At 37.4% G+C, this 20,315-nt stretch overlaps 1 protein-coding gene across 1 annotated transcript; it reads left to right on the top strand.

Annotated features, from left to right (window-relative positions):
- The first annotated feature begins 12,739 nt into the window (after positions 1-12,739).
- Positions 12,740-14,411, top strand: LOC6572518. Its single transcript, XM_001998589.4, has one exon. It carries the CDS (start codon positions 12,863-12,865, stop codon positions 14,153-14,155), a length of 1,293 nt encoding a protein of 430 aa, XP_001998625.2. The 5' UTR covers positions 12,740-12,862; the 3' UTR covers positions 14,156-14,411.
- The last annotated feature ends 5,904 nt before the right edge of the window (positions 14,412-20,315 follow it).

Genomic DNA, 20,315 nt, shown 5'->3' with positions numbered 1-20,315 from the left:
CAGCTCTCCATAGTTGGACTTATTGGATTTCTGCCAACCCTTATGGGGTGCGGCATCTGCGACGCGCAGTTGAAGCAGCCATTTTGAATGGGCAACAGTTTGAGGCGTTCTGATTGGCTATCAGTGAATTGGGGTTGGAATTGTAATATGCTTAAGTCACATAGAAAATAAATGAATGAATGAAATTTCCATCGGGAAAAGTGTTTAAGTATTTGTTCAAAAATTACAGAATATTGCAGAAACTCTTAAATATTCCAATAAAATATTAAGTATTACGTTTTATTTCATTTTTAAATTTAATCATTTCATATGTTTTATTATTTGGAGTGTGAATTCACTTTAAATAAAAATGAGACATAGATGGCGCTTTTTCGTATTTAACAAAAATTTCCCTCAGAAAAGATTTATCGAATGTCAAAACCACATTTGCTCGACTGCAAAGTTTTCATCCTTAGTTTTTATAGTAGAATGGAAGTTTAACTGTCTTTAGAAAACTTAATAAATAAAGCACACTGCCAAATCGTCATACAATATAATTTAAAAAAAAAATTTAATTATTATCATTTTTTTTTTAAATGTTGTCTTATTATTAATTTAAATTGTGAAATGAGTTTGGTAAAATTTGGTAAAATAATTATCTACTTTATTTCTAAAATATCGAATGCCCCTAATATACTGAACATCTAACTGTTGCATGTACTGCTTTTGTTTATAAAAATCTGTCGTGAATCCTGCTCAACATATTTCAAAATTATATTGCGTTCTCTCACACATTCTCGCTCACTAGAGCGCATACGCGGATAAGTTAACCGGTATTTACTCTCTAATAAATATAAGAGTTTAGCTATAAATATAAGAGTTTAGCTAGTTAGCTCGTTATTAAAATTAAAACTTTAAATATTTATAAAATTAAATTGGTTTCCAAAATATTCAAATTGAACAATATATTTGAAATATAAATAAAAATGTTTACGGTAAAATAAATATTAAGTTGTAGCAAATATAAAACAATAAATTTAAAATGTTCTTTGATTTTAATGTTTTCCTTATCGTTGATTAAACTTCTGAAAGGCTCTTGAGTGTGTCAGTAATTGGAAATTAGATAGGACACGCTTTCGATACAAACTATTAAATCAGAGCAGGGCTCCCTGTTTAGCATCGCTTTTGCAGTGGAACACGAAACCCTTGCGATGGTGTTACTTAAACCCACTCAAAACACTTCCCTCCATACCTCTATTAATAGCAACTAAAGCTTGTTTTGAATAGGTATAACACACACATATACATACATAGTAGTATAAATATATAGATTTTATATCGTCAACGTACTTGACACCTTTTTTTCCAGGGAAAAGCAAGCAGGGCTCTCAATAATTCTCTGATATTCTCATGATATATAAAGTGAAAAAAAAAGAATAAATTCCAAAGACGATTTGTTTGTGTCTGGCGCAGAGCACTGTGTGCGATTTATGCTCTTTATATAGCACGCAGACTTGCGTAGATATATGTGGAAAGTGTAAAAATATGTAGAGTTGCGAGTTTTGTGTGCGTCTCGTTGCAGCGTCATTTGCTACTACCTAATTTTCCACACAAATGCATTTTATTTATGACGTCATTTGGGGATTTGTTTGCATACAGGTTATCACAGAAAGACTTGGCGTGTCTCATGTATTACATTCTATAGTAAATCTATATTATTAAGATGTTTGCTGCATTTCGAAAATGTGAAGTGAAAAGTTGGCTTTATAAATTTATTTGCATACGTAATAAAATGGTATATGGTGAAGTAAATGCTGCCATAAAATTTGATGTATAAATAAAATGGGTTTTAATCTTGTGTTTCGGTAACAAATAAATCCATTCAATCCGACACGTACAAACATTTTTGACTTAAATTTAAGACGCTTTTGAATAATACAATTTTTATGAAGAATTAAGTGGTAAATAAATAAGTTTTCATTTCAAATCGAAATTATAAAAAAAAAAACGTTGGAGTGAAAAATAAAATTATGATTAATATGATTAAACACTTGGCAATAATCACCATTTATATGTCATGAAAACAAATTTCTATTTGAAACATAATTAAAAAGGTGCAAATCCCACACTCAGCTAGCAGCTAATAATTCATCCAAAATTTCATCATAATTGTGGGTATGCATCGAGTAAATATTTGGTATCAAATATTTTATTTAATAACGAATGTGATTTCAATGATCTATGTAAGTATTATACTCAAAATATGACTCAATTGAAGCTGAATTTAATACTGTATTAAATATTCATTAGTTAAATTTCAACAAACTCGTTTCATTCAGCTTCAATTTAGTCATATTTTGAGTCGATATCCAAATTGTAAAAAATTATAATTATAGAAAATCTACAGGAAACTAAAATGCCAATTTAGGAGAGTCTAGGACACGACAGGATAGGACTGGATAGGACAGGAATATTTTTAACTGCTTGATAATCACTCCAGAGATTATTTTATGGGGAAAGGAGTATATTGTCTCTTTCCATAATTCCATAATTCCATAATTCCATAATTCGAAATTTCTATGAATTCAAGATATTGTTTAATAAATAAAGCCTTTCAACTTCCAGACTGAATACCTTTTATAAAATAGAAACGCTTAAATAAAATTAAAACTATTTACTGCAACTGACTGCAGTTGACTGTGCTCGAATTGCTTTCAACTGAAACAAGTCTCGAAGCTGTGACATTTTATTACGAAATTGTACTTTCTTTTCTAAAAACCTGGGTGCAGTATATTGGAAATGGTGCATTTCATTGACAGCACACTCGCTGCGTATGTTGATGGAATAAATGCGCTGTCAGCGCATTTCTGAAGCTCGGAACCCTTTTCTGGGTTTCTCCCCGCGCGCAGGCAAGTAGGAAAACGTCTACTACATGCTGTCGACAGGGAGATTTAGGTACAGAAACGCAAGCAAAATAAAGTGAAAGTCAAAGTCGATGGAGCTTCAACCTGACAGCCAATTGAACCGACCTCTAGAAGTCCTCCCACTTTAACTGCATACACACACACACACACACACACACACATGCACACAGACAGAGAATTTTGATATAGCGCGAGAGGACTTGAGTGTGAAGTTAGGTGAATGGAAAATATCTTTGTATTGGTAAACGGGATAGCATAAGGTGAGTCTCAAGTACGCAACAATGGGCAACAATTTGGAAGATTTCCCCCTGATTTATTTGTGTGAAACGTGCGAGCGTCTGGATTTTCCCTCTGCTGCCTCAATATATTCGATTCATTTTGAAGCGCAAAGCGATAGCAACGAGCAGGTCAAAAGCAATATTTGCTTACTTGGTATTCTGGCTTAAAGTGTTCCGTTTGTTTGCAGAGTTGAGCACTCGACTAGAATGAAAAGAAGCCAATTATTTTGTTTTTTAATCTCTTTACCTTTTCTACTTCAGATTAATTAATTAATAAGACAACTTTTCAAGCTTGTATCAATTTGATAGACGCCATTTAGTAAATATAAATAGACTTTTTATCAAAGTCCACCATAATTTGAATTCATTATGGAAAAGAATCTCAAAGCGAAAACTATCATAAACTGCAGGCAAAGTAATTACAGAAACAAAGTGCCAAGTGCCAACTTTGTTGCGCATTGTTTTAAGTTTTGTGCTAAGTTAAAGTTAGTTGGGAATAACAAAAGGCACTTGGCACCGAGCCTAAGCGGGCAACCTATGCCAAACTCATTTGGCAAACAAGACTCAGATATGGAGAGCATGTTCAGCGCACTGGAAATACTCGATGACATGTTGGCATTCATTTCAGCATCAACTGTCAAGAGTAAGAAAAGAGAGAGAGAGAGAGAGAGAGAGAGAGAGAGAGAGAGAGAGAGAGAGAGAGAGAGAGAGAGTGTGTGAAAGAGAGAATGGGAAGGAGGGAAGGAAGGAAGGAGGTAGATAGACCGAGTGAGGGATAAGCTCGAATTAAATGGAACTTTTCTTTAAATTTGTTTTTAAGATAAAAGTGGAAACATCAACTGTCGTACTATAAATTAGTTTTTCAAACCAACAAAAATACCTAAACTGGCTACGTTATTAATTGTGGGATTTTTAGGATATCCGACTATAAAGTGGATCAGTAATTCTATTTTATATACTCTGCTTATAACACGCTTAAGGGCATATTTTAAGTTTATTTAGTTAAGCATTTAGTTAAGTGAAATCAAAAAAAAAAAAAAAAAAAAAAAAAAAAAAAAAACATTAGAATTAATCAAATAATAATAATAATAAATAACTTAAAATTAAAAGATTATTAAAAAAAACTAAGCAATACACTTCATTGTATTACTACACAGATTTAAATAAAATAATTCATACATAGTATAGATGAATTTCGTTTTTTTAATGTATATTAAACAGTCCGAAAATTAAACAAAAATCTCTTTTACGACAAAGGGTCTATTTTACGCTAGCGTGTAAAAGTAAAATATAGATAATTAGATATGAGAAATATATATAGATCATTAGATATGATTCAGAATCTGAATCTGTTTTCAGAAAATAATTAAGCAAAATGTTTTTTGTCATAATTCGAAATTTTCAGCTTGAACTCGCCTTAGCGCCCTTGCAGCTGTGAACAGAGTATGAGGCAGCCGTGGACCCCCGATTGGCATGTTCTTGTGCGGTTTTTGTTCAAGGCGCACAATACTTGAATGCGACAATTAATTTCAGTGAATTATGACCGCAGAGTGGAAAATGGCGCTAATGCGAAGCTCTCCATTGGCAGAAAACACGAACAGCTGTCAGCAGGCACCATGCCGCACACACACACACACACATACACACACCGATTTTTGTGTGTGTAACTTTGCGCCATGTCCGAAATGTGGTTAGAAAGTTGTTGGCTAACAGCCTTTCGGTCAGCCTTTTTGGCTTAATGCAGCGTAATGCGAACCTCAGTTCACAAATGCACAACTCCCCGGTGTGTCATTTGGCATCTCTTTGCAAATATATATATATATATATATATATATATATATATGTGTGTGTGTGTGTGTACGTGTGGCGCCGGCGGCGTATACGTGATATTTGCATGCTTTAAAGCCTGGCTCAGATGTGAGGCCAATTGTGAGTGCCAACTGTCGCCACATTCGCTATGACATTGCCCATTATTTATGGGCAAACAATTGAGGCAGCCCTGGGTTCAAACTATTGTTCGATGCACGTGCAGCAAAAAATAAAAGAAAAATCAAACACATACACACACACACACACACACAAAATGGCGGATGACAACAAAACCTAACAAAATGGCGGCAAAACAACGCGGAAGTCGCGAGCTCAGTCGAGCTAAAAATGCTCGTAAAGTACAATGAACCGCAAGAGTTGCATTCAATGTGAGTGTATGGGCGTATGTGTGTGTGTGTGTGTGTGTGTGCATAGCTGAGTGGATTTCTGTGAAAGAAATGCTAGAGTATTGTGCTGGCAAAAAGCAAGGCGCGCTGTTATTGTTTTGCAGCATTTGGCATCATTTATTTTGTGGCCCAAACAAAGCGTTAAGTGGGTTGATGCATGTCCCCAAAAGAGGCAGAGGCAGGCACACACACACACACCCTAGTGTAGCAGCTGTCTACCACTGGCTTCTCTGCGTGGCACAGCTGTTGTCAGTGCAGAAGAAAAATAAAGTTAGGGCTAATGGGTCAAGAGTTTCCACATGGAGCATTCAATTTGAGACGGCGCACTCAAAGACTGCCGACTCCACGGATCTCGAGTGAATTAACCAGAGATTGGAGTTGAAAAAGAAAACTAGTTCGCCAAATGTGTGAAGTTAGATTTTTGTTTAAATTACAGCTGCCTACAAATATATAAGTAAATATATACATTTAATATGTACATATATATCTCTCACAATGATCGGCTTAGCAGTGTAAAACTTTAATGATTTTCTGTTGAATCTATCTATACGTGATATTTGAACAGAATTTTACGCTGCTGAATGATTGGAAATTTAATTTACTTTTTTTTTTTTTGAGTGAATGATTCAGTGATTCAGTTTAAGCTTCCAGTTAAATAGTGAATATTGAATGCATGCCACAATAGCAGAGCGGAATGAATGTTAATTAAATTGTTACGATATTCCTTTTTATTATTTTTAATATTATTTAATGCATGGGTACGCCGTGGGCATTCGATTCAGTAGCTTTAATACATTATTTTATAAATTTAAAATGTCGAACAACAAAAAAATAGTTGATCAAACTGTTATTTATTAGTTGCTGCTCAAATACTCTAGACATAATGCGATTTAATATCAACAAAAAGGAGTTTTGGTGTTATATATTTTCTATTGTGCTTGCGCTTGGTCAGCTGCTCGTAAATCTAATCAACTGAGTAGAAGAAAACATAAATAGGAAAATAGAAAAAAAAAACAAAAAAAATTAAGAAGAAATGTTGAGCAAGTTGGCAAGTCAAACGGCAAACAGGCTGCGAACGATAAGCAAATTACGCAATCTACTTAAACACGACCTTAGCTTGAGAGCGTCTGCACGGAGCTGGCTGCTCGGGGTTCGCCTTATGAACCGCATTCAGTTTATGGCACCCGCAGTTGGCAGCTCGCAGTTTGCAGTTCTCGGTTTGCAGTTTTGAGAAACTTTTTTATTCAATTCACTTAAGTTTTCTGTTTGCAGTTTTTGTTGGTGCAACATTTTCTCGAACTTGCAGCGAGCTCCTTGCTTACCTGGCCTCGATTCCTCTGCTACATTTTGCTGCAAAACTTTGCTAACTTAAACATGCATACAGGTCCTACTGGCTTATGGTTTCTGGCTCCTGCTTGCTGGCTGCTGGTCTCCTCCTGTTGCCGTTTTGCCATTGCAGCTAATGGTGTTTATTGCATTTACTCTATCTTCTGCTGGCACTTAAATCGGCATCAGGACGACCGAACGGCATTCAACTGTGACACCTACCCGCAACATCCTCTCTCTCTCTCCCACTCTCTCTTTCTCTCTCTCTCTCTCTCTCTCTCTCTCTCTCTGTCTCTTTCGGCTGCTCCGAGTAGAAAGTCAACGGACGTTGGAAACACCTGCAGCAACACGCAAATATTCAGCAGCTAGGAGCCAGCGGCCGGAGATGACTCCAGAGTCCTTGTCAACAGCGGGCTGCTTGCAAGAAAGTGCAAAGTAAATTCACAACACAAAGTGTGCAAGTTGGTCAGAGGTCCTGCGGTTTCCCATGGCCACCCCACTTATAGCCCTCTCCCAACACTCACCCATCAAAATGCACAGTCAGCGCCACGCCCACTCGCCCAGTTGGCCCACAGCTGGTGACGATTACGGGCGAGATTTGACTGGAGCAAACTTTGATTAAATCACATGACAAACTCATCGCCACCAGGACTAAAATGTTGAGCCACACAGACTGAAGGATATTCATGCTGGCGATGCCCGGGGCTGGAATATACTCAAGTGGTTTGCCACCGAGCCAGAATTGACTGGGTGTGGCTGGTTGAGCCACTGGAGGCTGGGGTAAATAAATTCATTAAGCGATTAGATTCGCTCTGCAGGTGATGCACTCTCCAGGAGCCGTGGGTCCTCTCCTTTTGCATGCCCTTAGTGCGCTGGCGAAGCATTCAGTTGGTCGGATTAAATGGATTTACTGTCAGCTATTATTGCCATTGTTTCTCCAGCTCCAGCTGTGGGACAACCGCTTTAAGTCGCTCGAGACAATGCAGCTGAGCACAGATTGGCCGAAAATAAAATTTAAATTCGAAAAATATTCTATGGAATTGAGATACAATAAAATTTGAGCACATAATAAAGAGAAGCTGTCGGAATCTAAGTCTATATTAAGAACTCGTATTCTGTTTTAATAAATGTGAAAGCGTTAGATATTTGTGAAATATGGGAATTACTTTACAAGCTAAATATACATAGTTTACTAGCCGTAGTTAATTCCATAAAGTTTATAATTCTTGATCAGGACTATGTGCTGAGTTGACAAAGCAATCGAAAACTATGTCAGCGAGAGGAAAGAAATATTATATACAAATTCTTGTAAACTTTGTGAATTAAAACTTTATTTTGTTTTAGAAAGAAAAATACAACGGAGATTTTTATTATCAAAATATATCGATTTTTTGACATGGTTCATAAGCCATTTAAATCAATAGAGCTAAAGACTCGGAAAAATGCTTCCTGGAATAGGTTGATTAATAAAACTCTACATTTCCATGTATTAGTTATACTCTACACTTTCATCAAAATTCCATAATTCAGTCCAGAGTTTCCATGTCATCGTTATATTCTACATTTTCTTAAAACATTACTATGATCAAAATTCCATAATTCAGTCTAGAATTTAGGGTATGTCGACGTCAGAAACATCCAAATGGAGGTTCCACTCGAATTTTGTTACTCATTCATTTTTATTGAATTCCACTCTTTTGAGATATTTATCGTCCAACTAATAATGTTGTATGTGAATTTGATTATTGTCGTGTTTATTATTATTATTTTTTATTAAATGCATTAACAAAGTTTACTTTAGGCGCGAGCACATATATATATGCATTAATTAAGACATAAAGCAAGAAAAGTATATGTATGTTAAATCATTTCGTATAGTATAGTAAAATATAATTGGTTCTGTAAGAGCAGCACTTGGAGTTGAAAGTGTGGGAGCAGGAATGACGCTCTCCCTGTGGTTGATCTCTCTGCTTTCAATTACTTACTTCGAGTAAAAGGTATTCTGGAATTCAAACAAACGCGAGCACCGTTACGGACGAAGAAGCGCTGTACTTATATATTCATATGTCGTCGATTTATTTGAATCGCATTAAACGCTAGTATAACATGAGTTTGAAGCAGCATTAGGTAATGAGAGAATACTGAAATAGAGAAAAAATTCTAAAGAAAGGAAACAACGACAACTGTTTAGGATAGTCGCACGAGAGTGGTGTTATTATCGTGAGGAAAAGCACAGTATGTGGCATTAGCAGAGAGGTGGTGCAAGAAACAAGAAGTTCGGTAAACCAGCAAATAGAGAAAACAAGAGAGAATAGAAAAAATAGAAAAAATGACGACACGCTGTATTTTAAATATAATTAAATAATATAAATTATAAGAATTATATTATATATTACATTACATTATATTACGAAAAAAAAAAAATGGGTAAAATTATCGACAAACTCAATCATTATAACATCCAGAAAAATGTACAAAAAAAAAAAATTACACAAAAAATAAACAAAATATCAAGCGAAATTTGTCAGTGGGACAAATTCATAATTTATATCGTATAACGAGAAAAAATCAACAGAAAACAATAGAAATTTTTTTTTTTTTTTTTTTTTTTTTGTAAACCGTAAAATAATTTAAAATAGAGAACTTTTTGTTGTTATACCTTTTCCTTATTTGTACTGGCATTATATTAATCAGGATTTGCAGCATTTTGATGTCCTATTTTTGCCATTCTTTTATTCAAGGATTTTTTAATTAAATTAGATTTTCAAATTTTTTCCTGTAGGCATGAACTCGTTGAGCCAAGATTAGTATATACTTTATGTATAATAATTACATATATCTTTTATAGATGAACGATTGAAATATTTATATATGTGGGCCAGATGCACATATATATTGATTACTTTAGTTCTTAAGCTATTTTATTTTATGTGGAGTAAATATTTTTTTTTCTGCAAGTATTCAATGTGCTCCATAATTTAAAGATTTTAAAAATTAAAAATTAAACTTACTTGATGTAAAAGAAATGCAAGTAATGTAAATGGAAAGCATTGGAATAAATGCTTGTTTATACAGATTAAAATTTAAATTTCATTAACACAATTAACGTAACTAAAATTTAAGCCTTGAGTATTATAAAAAGCACGGACATACATATGCTTATTCTCATCTAATATCAGTTGTTTGTAATGTCTTATTTAAAGCAGCTTTCAACTGAATTTCGATTCGCTTGTTTGAGTCATTAGGCAAGTCTTGTGTTTATTAGCCATTATTCCTAATCAATCCAGATGGCTCTGTGTATTTAACCTGACTCAAGTTAAGTCGGCCCATGTATGCCCTTTGATGGCGGCATGCAATTTATCTCAATTAAACTTGGATTACAAATTATGAATATTGATTTATGGCTAATTCCAAAGGCTTTCGGACCCTCTGCACCAGCCAGCAGCCACCAGCCAGTCAGCTAATTTGATTTGGGACAAAGGTATGTGAGCTGTCGGACCTTATTCAACGACGCCTCGTGTCGGTCTCTGGAAATTCATTAACAGAACTTCGCATGGCTCCTCGGCACGACTCGAAAATGTGGCTCAACTCGTATAAACTCGAGTGCAAGTTAAATTTCGCGTCGCTGCACTTTTGTCTTTGCGCCAATTATAAACTAACTTCAAAACTTTGCGACAGTTTGCGCGTCGCAGAAAGAGAGGGAACGACAGAGAGAGATGCGGTTGTTGTTGTTGCTCTGCTATCCTTTCAGTTGAACGTTGAGTAGTTGATTTTTAATTTTCGCTGTCAACGAAAGCTAAGTGTGGAACGCTGTCATAAGGACATTTTTATGATTTAGCTGTGCAATCGTTACGCTGGCTTCCTGCTCAGATAACAAGCGGACCACAGCGCTCTGCACACAGGACACTTTAACGGCCAACAATAAAAGCAACAACCAGCGTTGACCTAATGAGGGCACCAGCCGCAGACAGCAGAAAGAAATTGAGATGCCGCAACGGCATTTCATTTAATTGTGCAAACTGTGTGGCAGACAGTCCTCTGTCCAGTGCGTCCTGTTTGTCCTGGCTCCTAATGAAGCCGCCTGTTGTCGCTGCTAATGTCGATAAGGTCATGCTGGGCGTGGCATCGTAAAGAGGCGCCATAAAAGCGAAACGCCACTTGCCAAGCAGCTCCAAGAATGGGGCCAAGCGGTTTCTGCTTATCAGCGTCATGTCTCTATATATATTATATATATGTAGGAATATGTATATAAATATGTCTATGCTGCTAGAAATACGCAGCATATTTCATCAGCTCGACGGTCAAAGTGAGAAACTCTAGAAGTTTGACTTCCACTGACGCTGCATAGTTGACTTTTGTGTGGTGGCCTCGATTTAATGTTCGTCTAGTTTTTGGCTAACCTCCTGCTTCGCCGGCAGAGGCCAGGGCTGGGGTTAATGTGGTTGCTCATTAGTAAAATAATTGCCAACTAATTGGCTCGAGCGAGAAGGCGACTCGCCTTGTATCCGATTGGTGCCCGGCAACTGCATTCGACTCTGTGTGTTTACAGCACTTGAATTTGCCTCAGCAAATATTACAGAAGTAAGACTAAACCAAAAAGGATAAGCACTTCAGATGACAGCGAAATGGAAGCCTATTTCAGTTATCAACTGTTGAGGAGACCAAGTCCATCGATCCTGTTCTCTTTATATTTATAGTGTGGTCTTAATTGCATAATTCTTTATACATCAATAATTAGCATTACTATTAATTTTTATAGTTTTATCCTTATTAACACGTTTTCCTTCATCTCTTATATATTCGTATACATTCTTTTGCTCTGCAGTATTAATACCTTGCTCTGCAATTTATCTTTCTAGTTTATTGCTTTGGGGCTCACCTTTACAGCTGCTGCTTCACGCTTAAACGGTAACTTTTCGCATAATTTTGCGTTTTATTGACGCCCTCGCCACCTTAATGCTCGCCGCTTTAGCACCGCTTATCGTGATTAAAGTGAAAATGTGAACAAATTATGAATCAATTTTCCACTCAGCCAAGAAAAATGCAAGCTCATCAGTTCTATGCTTAAGCAGCAGCTGATTTATAAGTGCATTCAAAAGAGTATTGGGACTTTTATACTTTAACACTTTAATTATAAAATTACATAAATTCGACAACGAATCAGTTAAGCTAATAGAAAGAGGTATGAAAGGTATGAATAGGAAATATTCTGAGCGATTAATATATTGATATTTCCTTTGACATTGGATCTCACACCTTCATAATCAAGAAGCATACTAATCACAATAGATAAAAAATAGTTTTGTATAATAATTTCCGTTACTTAGCGGGTTTTATTGAAATTTTTGAGTATATGACCTCCACACTCTGCTGAATATTTGAATATAATAATATATCACGAATCATATATAAGCCATATTTGCAATTGAATTTCAATTTAATGAATGTTGTAAGGCCAGTATTCAACATATATAACAAAAACCAAAATTGTTTAAAGCCTGCATAAAACTAAATATATAAATTCGAATACTAAAGACTTATAAGTAAAAAATAAATTTCATTTATAATATATAACATTAAAACAGTAATAGCTATCGAATTTTTAAACAGAGTCAATCTGCGCGTCCTACATAAGAATCTACCAATTTAAGATCGACGTGTTTAAAGATATGAATATGGTTATATAGACTGTAGTCTATATATCAGACGGATATAGCTATTTCGGCTCAGCTCAACGCCCTGGTCAAGAATATATATACTTCTTCCACTTCTCCTTCTGCCTGTTATAATCATTATAATTAATCCGTTATACTCTGACTTTGAATTTCCGATGGGAATTCCTGACTCGATTGCTATTGAAATAGTTTTTGAATAAAATTTAGAAAAGTATGCTATGAATATTTGTAGAGTGTTGAAACACTCAGTTGAAACCGAGTGTAGAATTTTCTCGTGAACGGAGGTTTTGCGAAAGCTATCCATGGAAAAACCTAGTATCCCATGGAAAATGTTTGATTTTGGTTATTCAGCTTTGTGTGCTTGTGAGTTAGATTATTCAGTAGTTTTTATTCTTTCATAGGGAACGGTTCGTGTTTAGTTCGGCAGTAAAAAATCATTTTTTTTTTTACAGTTTTTATAAACGATGGACTTTGCGACAGTTAATTCGGTGTATGAAAATCTATTTTCAGCTCAAAATTTTTTTGCACTGCACGAGCAGCAAGAATTAGATAAACAAAATTACATTGACATGGTCAATACTGCGGTCGGTGATTTAGATATGTATCGCTTTGAGGATGGTGGCGGAGATGCGCGCGGCTCGCTGCTATTGGGCGATGAGTACTGCAGGACCTTCAATGAGGATGCTATCGCTGCCGTGTCAGCGGCGACATCATCGACAACAGCTGAAACAAGTGCTGCTGCAGCAGCAGCAGCAGCAGCAGCAGGAGGAGCACTAATACCAGCATCATCCGGAGCAGGCGCTGTCTCTTCTTCAACAACAACTGCTGCAACAACTGCATCGGCAACAATAACTGCGACAACAGCAACGACTGCTACAACTGCAACAGCAACAACTGCAACAACAGCAGCTACAACCACTACTACAACAACAAAGACAACATCCTTGTTGCAGCCGAAGGACAAGGACGAGACTACACAACCAATAGATGATTTTGATCTTTTGACAATGTTGGGCTATCGCCCACCAAATGACTGGGCTTCACAATTCCGGCGTCCACGCCCAGCGCCAACCATGCAAATTTGCGAAGAGAAGTTCGTGCTACGCTTGGATACGATCTTCGTGCTGGGCATGCGTTTGAATGTGACCAAAAATGACATTATTGAATTCTTTGGCAAAATGGGACGCATCAAAATGGATGAGCTGACCATGAAGCCAAAAATTTTCGTATACAAAAACAAGCTAACGGGGCGCTCGAAGGGTGAGGCAACCATAACATACACTAGCCCCTATGCCGCCCAAGCGGCCATACATTATCTGGACGGGGCTAAATTTCTGGGCCAAGTGCTTAGCGTGGTGCCCGCTTACCTATCAACACAGCCAGGCAAGGGCGTACGCTTCAGTTACGCCCAGGAGACTGGGATCGAGCAACAGCGCCGTCAGCGACAAAAGAAGTGGAAGCCCGCATTCGATAATTGGGTCTGTGAGCTATGCAGGAATAGCAATTTCGTTTGGCGTATGAGCTGCAATCGGTGTCACGTTAGCAAGAGCACGGCCATTGCCATGGCAAATGCCGGACAGAGCAGCACATGGCGTCCACGTAAACACGATTGGACTTGCGGCTACTGCTTCAATGTTAATTTTTGGTATCGTCAGAAATGCAATCGCTGCAGTGCGCCCAAAGCTGAGCTACATTCCAGTTCGGAATCAGATAAAGACAAGTGGGAGCTGGCATTCAGCCAGACCTCTGTAGTTTAGTTTTTCCTAGCTAGCCTCCTAAATTGATAGTTTTGTTCATGTTTGCAATAAATAAAGAAAAAGTGGCGTCTTCACATGTAAACCAAATCGATCTTGATCCAGAGCTTTGGTTTCCAGCTGCCAGTTGAAAGATGTGCTGCCCTCAATACTAAGATAAAACATATCAAAATTTTTCATATATTTGTTGTAATCATAAATAGCAAAAAGCACCTTGCATCAAATTAAAGAATTCCGATTTATTGTTTCTTCATATAAATGTGTTTGTTTTTCTATATTTCTATATATTCGTGCCAGTACATATAAATGTGAGCGCTTGAGGCGCACACTATTATTGAAGCTGAATGTGCGGTATGCGTACAGCTGGCGGGCACTGTCGCAAAAGCAATTTGCTATTAGCAGATGGCGAATGTCAGGACAACAAAGGATTTGAATACAGTCGCTGCCAGAGAGCAAACAGGCGGCGGCAATGCCAACTGGCAGCAACATTAACCAGCACTTGGCAATTGTTGTTGTGGCAATACCCTAAGTTTAACTGAAATGGGGCATGTTGGGTTAGACTATAGAAATGTGTCATGAATTTATATATTGTAATGAAGTTCTTTCTGAAATATAAATTTATTATATTTGATATATGATTTTAGGGTATTTCCCAGTCATGCTTAGCATATCAGAGCTGTCTTATTTGTTATAGTTGTTGCTGTTGTTGGGTTAGGTTTATGTGGCTCTTGTTGTTGTTGTACTCATTCTTATTGTAGTTGAATGCCTTGTGCTGCAGCAGATTTTGATGTTGCGCAGTCTGTGTCAACTCTCTGTGTGTGTGTGTGTGTGTGTGGGTGTGTGGGGGTGTGGGTGTGTGAGTGTGATACACCCAGAGCGTTGAAATACATGCAATAAAATGTGTACGTGTCCAAATTTTAAGATGCCTGCGTGTCTGTTTAGCATTTGATTCAATTCTTTGGGTATTTCTCCCGGGCACCACTTTCATCTTTGGGTCCTGACCCTGCTACTGCTCCTGCTCCTGCCCCTGCTGCCCTGCTCTTGCCTGTGTTTTATTTGACTTGCTACGTATTTATTATATACCTAATGAAACTTCACGTTCCCCTCATTAGGGCACACAAACACATGCACACATTGACATGGGGTTGAGTGAGGACATTGCTTTGTTTTCGGTTGATTATACAATCACCTGGAGCTGAGGAATTTGGCGTTAAGGCTAGAGTTGCTGTAATTAAGGCTTGGAAATTGCTTTTAGTTTAGAGCATGCAATGTTAGCGCAAGTCAAATTCATTTAAATGCCAACAAAACATTATTCTGTCCTTAAAAATGCTTTTACATAATTTCAGTTGTTTATGTTTTTCGTCCCATTTCTGACAGAATCAGCAAAAAGTAAAAAAACAAAAATGAAAATGAAAATGAGGCAGACATAAAAATGGGAAAAGTGTTTTCAAAAAAATTATGCAAAACATAATAATAAAATTTAATAAAAAAATGCCAAGCTAGCGGGAGGCAGCGCGTGGAAATGGCCGAGCGATTGCCCCAAAATGTGGGCGGGGCAGCTACACTGCAACATTTTATGCAAATTCCAATGTCCGCAGCTTCGAGTGGCTCAATTTGCGACAGAGGGTGGGACTGGGACTGAGATTGAGGCTGGCTCGCGGCAACTGCTGCCGAGATTATGTGCAAAAGGGCTGTGGGTGTTCTTTATTCTGCACATCTTTTAAAAGCAACAAAAAGGTGTATTAGTTTCATATGCCTATGCTATATAATATTTTAAGAAAATGTATTGACATATATAAATAAATCAAATATAAAATATAAATAAGTTGGCGACGCATCACACTACACTACACAGCAGTCGTGTAAATTATTTGAGTAAACAAAATATCAGCTTCAGTTGAGTAACGAAATTTGGAAAAAATTCCTAACAAATTTGTAAAAAAAAAAAAATAAATAAAATAAAAATAAATAAATAAAACGAAATAAATACATAGATAAATTAAATAAATAAAATAAATAAATAAAATTTAAAAAAATACAATAAAATAAAATAAAGAATTAAAAAATTATATCAAATTTAATTTTGGAGTAAAGATTCATCAAAAACTTAAAAAAAATTTATTTAAATTTAAATTACCTGGATGCCAGCCTAACTTATGTTTTTTGGCTATTTTTTAAGTGACAGGGAGTATTACACAGCCGTCAACACCCCACTCTATCCACATTCTATCATCCTAAAACAGTCTAACATTACGTTTATCAGGTAGTTGTTTATACAGCTTCACTTTCGAACTAATTTTATTACATTTCTTAAGAAAGACTTCACCGCCTCTCGCTTTCTTTCACTCTCTGTCCCGCTTTCTCCTACACTTATCCTTCATGGACTTTAAGCTAATTCCCATCCTTGTATTGCTGTTGGCATTTATGCGAATGGCTTTTCAAATAGGCAAATAAGTACTTTGTAAGTAATTTGGACGCCAAATGGCAGAAAGAGGGTGGGATGGGGTTGGGGCTGGGTGGCATTCTGTTTAGGGTGCACATCGACAGACAGTCATAAAAATAAGTCAAGAGACAGACTCTCGCGGACTGTTCGCAGTCAGATGCTAAACAAAACGCGAGGCAGCAAAAGGCCCACAATCCAAAAAGTTGAAAAACTTTTGTTTTGTTTTATTCGGTTGCGGGGTTATAAAATGAAACGAATGTAGACAAAAAGTTTGCGCCGTTTGAAAAGTCGGCAAATACGCGTACCCGACACGCCCATTGACGTCGCATCCGCCCCCTCTGGTAGCAGGCAGTCGCGCACAGTGGGACAGCAACAATTTGTTTCTAATGGGGGAACTGAAAAGATTAATTCAATGAAATAAATAAGTTTCGTTTCTTATTTGTGCGAAGCTAAAGATTATCCATATAAAATCGATCAAATGTGTTCGTATTAATGGGAATTTTGGTCCCACTGTCATCTGACAGTTCGAATGCGGCCGGAAACAATAAAAACGCCAGTCACACAATGTGCGCTGCATAAAAACTGCTTATTACGCCGTATAGTAGACAACGGAATTTTTTTGTTTTTTTGTTTTTTTTTTTTTATCCAGCTTTTGGGGCTTCAACAACAATTGAAATAAATGAATTTGGCAAAAGGATTGCGGAAGGGGCGCACATAAATTGGCATATTACAATGCCAAGTGGGGTAGAATTTAAAAATCTCAATCAGAGCACTCTCGACATCATATTCAGCATGTTCTGTTGCTAAATTAAAATCAAATTTATTTGAAAGTCAACGAATTGTTCAGCTCCAACCTAAGCCGCAAAGGGCACAGCGCGTTAGCCTAATTAACTTGTACAAAAAAAGGTGCGTATGCAGTTAGGCGGAAATCCACTTAGTGATAGCGGGATTATACACACACACACAACAGCACTTAAAATTAAGCCAATTTCATGCGTCGGCGTATCCCTGGCAGAATAGTTCCCAAAAAAAAGACTAAAATAACTGGCACCTATTTCAAACTCAATTAAACACGGTCCCAACCATTTTGAGCAGCAGCCCAGGCTTCAGGCTCTCTGCTCGTCCTTGTATAAGTGGCTTACGTGGACACAGCTGTTCTTAATACGTGTGAGTGTGTTTGTGTGTGCGAGTGTGTAACCCTTTTCTGCCTTTTCGGATTAGCCTTGTTGTCAGTTTATTTGTGTGCCCTTGTCTCTATTTTGTTGATTTATTCTTCTAATTTGAGTTCTACGATTTCGAATACATATATGCTTTATATAGGATCTATTACAAATAATCACTAATTTTGCTACCTCTTAAACTGAAACTCAATTTATTTTTGCATTAGCAATATGTGTTATTGCATGATGTCTCCTTATGTCACATTTCTATATATGTAGATAAGCCAATTAGAGTGAAGTCCGGTTATAACTTATATGGTTATAGTGTCCTCCGGATAAAGCGACGGTCCCTTTCCATTTGACACTTATCTACTTGTACTTCATCTCATCTCGTGTAGGATCTGTCGGCCCTACTAACAATGTCCTACACTTGGCAACAGACCTTTGTGACGAGTCTATTAGAGTTGAGCTTAGTTCAACTGGTGGCAACTAAATAAATTTACATCAGAAATAGAACTAGATGAACGAGCAGATAACAAAGTTAGTTTACTTATACACACAACACAGTTCCCATATACACGCACTTATACACTCACATATACACAGGTACATACGTGTGTACCTTTTTTTTTGGGCGTGTAGACGTGCGTGGGTCGTTCGCAAGACTTTACATATTTGCCTCTGAATTGGGCAACTGACCCACATATGACCACGCATAATTAGACCATTTTTGGGGCTCGTATTAGGGCTACCAAATATTTGTGCCGGCAAATTGATTTCGTTTGGGCCTGTTGTTTTGGGCGCATTTCGGGTTACTGTTTATGTTTCTTAAATGCTAATATTGCTAATGACATGTAAAAAGCAATTTCGGTACCTTTAAGAATAATAAGCATCTGAGTGCAGCCCCTCTGAGGGTGTGCGCGAAAAGGAAATTTCATTTCGTCTCATTCAGCTAAAAATAGAATATATCAATTAATTTCCACATTAATTTGTATAAAGTTGAAGGCAAGGATAGCTGGATATCTATAAAAAGATGTTGAATGAATTTGTGTAGGCCATGTCCTTGTTGCCGGGTGATCACTGTAGTTGCTAGCATTTATGAGTTTTGCCTTGCAATGGCTGCAATTCCACGCATTCGAATGCCATTGTGCTATATGATTTTTACCTAGACAATTTTCAGTTCGTGTCATCAGCCAGTCGTCGACTACTCAACTAATTGCTTATCCATAGCTATGCGGGTGAAAGGCCACCACGCCTACCCGCCCCTTTGTCCCATGGGTGGAAATTTCCTTTGGATGTGCTGCGGAATAGTTGTGCCGCTGGCTGAAAGTATTCCACGCACCGAATGGTTTGGTATTTTAAAATTCCAGTGTGCAAGGTTCGAGTCACGCAGCAGTTACGCTTGGGGGCGTGGCCAACGCCCCTAAGCAGCAAACTTGACAGTTCCCGATGGAGAGAAAGCAAGAGAGCGAGAAAGAGTTGTTCGTTTTGCTTCAGCTGTTGTTGATGAAGGAACTGTTGTTGTCTCTGTTACTACTACAGCCATTGTTGTTGTTGTTGCTACTGATTGAGTGCATATTGATATTGTTGTTGTTGTTTCCATTCTTGAGCAACAACAAAAGCTATTGCAGTTGTTGCTGCTGTTGCTTCTATTGTTGCTGTTGCTGCGGCTGTAGATAAAGTTTAATGATTGTAATGTTGTTGTTGCTGTTCTATTGTTGTTACTGTGGATGGAAACTGTTGTTGCTCGACAGCAACTGCCGAATTTGATAGAGATAATGTTGTTGTTGTTGCTCTTCTCATTAAAATTTCTATCACTGTGGCTCGCATTGTTGCTGTTGGTGCTGCTGCCGTTTTTGCTGCTGCTGAAGGATTAAATGTTGGATATGTGGCTGCTCCTGTTGTTGCTGGTGTTGGTGTTTGTTTTTATTGCTGCTTCTAGAGTTGTTGGAGATTCTCTTGCTGCTGTTAAATATGGTGATGCTGCCATTGCAGCTGCTGATGGATAAGTCGTTGTTGCTCTTCATGCTGCTGCCAGTGTTGCTGCTGTTATTGATTGAGCTATTGTTGCTGCTGCTTGTATTGTGCTTCTGCTGCTGTCGCTGTTATTCGTGCTGCTGATGCCGTGCTGAAACGCCATTGCAGTGGCCTCTACTTATTAATTTTCTCAATGCATAGCGCCTTTTATTAAAAATTCCTGAGATAACAACGAAAAAGCAGGCATAGCAGGCACCAATAATAATATGAAGAGTTATTCTCTACATCAGCAACAGCAACAGCAACAGTAGCAGTAACAACAACACTAACAACTGCAGCAACAATGTCATCAATACCAATCAGGAGCAGCAGCAGCAGCAACATCATCTTCATCAACATCAGCAACTGTTGCTGTTGTCAACTACTTATGCTGACACAAAAGAAAACGCATGCTGGCTAAAGGCAGACATCTAAGGCGCTTCTCTTTTGCTACACTTCTAATGAGACGCAGCTTTTGTCGACATCGTGGTCCTTTTTCTTTTTCTTTTTTACAGTCTCTACTGTTTATGGCTGCGACACACAT

Source organism: Drosophila mojavensis, unplaced genomic scaffold, assembly GCF_018153725.1.
Source record: "Drosophila mojavensis isolate 15081-1352.22 unplaced genomic scaffold, ASM1815372v1 contig_19, whole genome shotgun sequence".
In the NCBI taxonomy this organism is placed as follows: Eukaryota; Metazoa; Arthropoda; class Insecta; order Diptera; family Drosophilidae; genus Drosophila; species Drosophila mojavensis.
Note: the sequence above shows the minus strand (reverse complement) of the source record. Positions and strands in the feature narration are given on the sequence as shown.